This window comes from Penaeus vannamei, chromosome 23, assembly GCF_042767895.1.
Source record: "Penaeus vannamei isolate JL-2024 chromosome 23, ASM4276789v1, whole genome shotgun sequence".
Taxonomy (NCBI): domain Eukaryota; kingdom Metazoa; phylum Arthropoda; class Malacostraca; order Decapoda; family Penaeidae; genus Penaeus; species Penaeus vannamei.
In genome coordinates, this window is record NC_091571.1 from 24,015,611 (window position 1) to 24,017,961 (window position 2,351).

Below are 2,351 nucleotides of genomic sequence, written 5' to 3' on the forward strand. Positions count from 1 at the left end.
CTGGTTTGTTTTTGCCATCTCTTCCTACGTGCGCCTTTGTCCTGTGCCTTGTTCTTTAGCCAGCGTACGTCTTAACTTTCCATCAAGCCCTTTTTGCGCCTGTTTCCCACACCTCAGACTTTTCACATACAAGCCCCCTCCCCTCCCCACCCACCCGCCCCCACGCCCCAGTAGTCTCCCCTCCAAGTGCCCCCGCCTCTCCCCGCCCCCTCCTCCTCCCCACCCTCTACCAGCCACAACTCCATCCCAGAAATGGCGCGGTCAAGTCGAGAGTTACGAGTAAAAGGCACAATTACTCCCAGATTACCAATAAAGGGTTGGGGGACGAACCTTGGCTTAATACAACTCACCTCTTTTTTCCTGATTCTGCTTCTTTTCTTTTCCTTTGTCTGTCTCTCCTCATTCTTCGCTTTCTTTCTCCCTCTCTCTGTCTTTTCTTTTCTCTTTTAGGAGAAAATAAGAAAGCACAACCAGCCCTTCACATAATCCATAACATCCTTATAAGCAGACAAAGTCACATACACACGCATGAACATACACACAGTGGCAATAGTTCATGTGTCCACATTTGAAAAATAGGTATACGAAAAAAATGTTCCATACGCTTCATTGTTTGAAGTCCCACTAAAATCAGATGACCTTCCAAAACATTGGAAATCTATTTCTTCGCAATTTCGTTGTTTGTCAGTGTGGTGGTCGTAAAATGGAGGGAGTTGACTGATGTTTCAAAATCGAAGAATGAAGATTCAGGCTTCGAACTTTCACTGACTGAAACTGAAGACAGGTGAGCATGAATCGAAGGAACCCAACAATCATCTGGAAAACCCCAAATATATGCAATAGTACTTGAAAGTATTCCAGTTTTCAAAACACCAAGGATTTGCGAAACAAGTAATAGGAGGCTTATGCGAAATGGGCGTCTGTCCCTCGGGAGATGGAGCGAGTGCGAGGCCGAGGCTGGACGAGCCGGCAGAGTAGTACAGCGTTTAGGCCGCCCGATGAAAAGGCCGCTGCGCCGTTCTCGCGTGCGGTCCCCTCTCATCCCTCATGTCGAACAATGTCCCGACTGACCGGCAGGTTTGAATAATTTACATAATAACCGCTTGCGTTCGGGTTTATGAGACTGGTAACTCCAGTCTGTCAAGTTACTTGGTTCCGATCATGTAATCTGTGCGATCGACTGTTGGTGCGATCGCGTGAAATACAGCCCTGCAGGATCTGAATCCTCCAGGCGGGATGAACACCTGCCCGTTTGCTCATACTTGGGTAAATAAATGATGATGGATTGTGATCTTTTTCCCTTGTATTAGACTTGAGGAAATCACCGTATATTTTCAACAAATATCAACAAAACAAACAAACAGATGATAAGACCTGCTCTTTCAACAAGTCGGTGCGTTACTTCGCGCTCCGAACCAGCAGCCTCATTTCCATACGGAGGCCTTAAACAACGAGGCGAATCCAACAGGGCTTCCCCTCGCGAGCTGCAAGTGTCTTCTGCAAGCCCAGCATCATCCCCCAATGCATTTACGAGCAGCGGACTTACTCCTCGCCCTCACCTGGCCGCCTCGCTCGCTCGCGCCCCTCCGCCCCCTGGCCCTCGGCGGCGCCCTCCCCTGGTAATGGCTCCGGGTGAAGGGAAATGGAAAGAGAGAGATAGAGAGAGAGAGAGGGCGGGAGAGGGAGAGGGAAAGAAGGGGCGAGGGAGAAGGAGAGAGAGAGAGAGAGAGAGAGGGCGGGAGAGGGAGAGGGAAAGAAGGGACGAGGGAGACGGAGACGGAGAGATAGAGAGAGAAAAGGGTTGGGAGAGACAGAGAGAGAGAACGACAGACGGAGAGAGAAAGAGAGGGAGAAAGAACGACAGAGGGAGAGAGAGAAAAAGAAATCGCACACTTTTGCCCATGGCGAAATCCCGTATCGATAAATCTGCGTTTATTCCCCCTGTGCGAGTGCGTGCGTCAATCCACTCAGGCGAAGGCGCCCTTAAATCTCCCACAGACGCACGTGCTGCTCCTTACGGCTCTCTCCTCAACTATTCTTCCGTTACCACCCAGTTCTTATGTATGCTAATTTTACTGTCGTCTGCGGGGGCGCCGGGAGAGTATGGGGGGGGAGGGGCAGGCCGAGGCGCATTTTCTGCTGTTTTCTTATTCATTCCCGCACAAAGCGCCGACTCGGGAGGGCGGTCGGCGGGCGTTCCACGGGAAACTACGGCGGGAATTGTTAATTTATTCGAAGCTATGCAAGTTAGGTTTACGTTTTTTCGCACACGTGTATCTGCTTTCAAATTCTCAAATAAGTGCGCAAATACACAAAGCTATGAATACAATGCATACATCCTGCAATTCTAT

General features: G+C 49.9%; 1 protein-coding gene across 1 annotated transcript in view; it reads right to left on the bottom strand.

The window, feature by feature from the left end:
* The window catches only part of LOC113818171 (protein Wnt-5b), a 27,609-nt gene extending 26,349 nt beyond the window's left edge, over positions 1-1,260 (bottom strand). The window contains exons 1-2 of the mRNA XM_070137465.1: positions 1,150-1,260; positions 770-816 (exon numbers count right to left, since the gene is read on the bottom strand). Coding sequence (XP_069993566.1) covers positions 770-816; positions 1,150-1,260 — 158 coding nt within the window. The remainder of the gene's footprint in view (positions 1-769; positions 817-1,149) is intronic.
* Between the last annotated feature and the right edge of the window lie 1,091 nt (positions 1,261-2,351).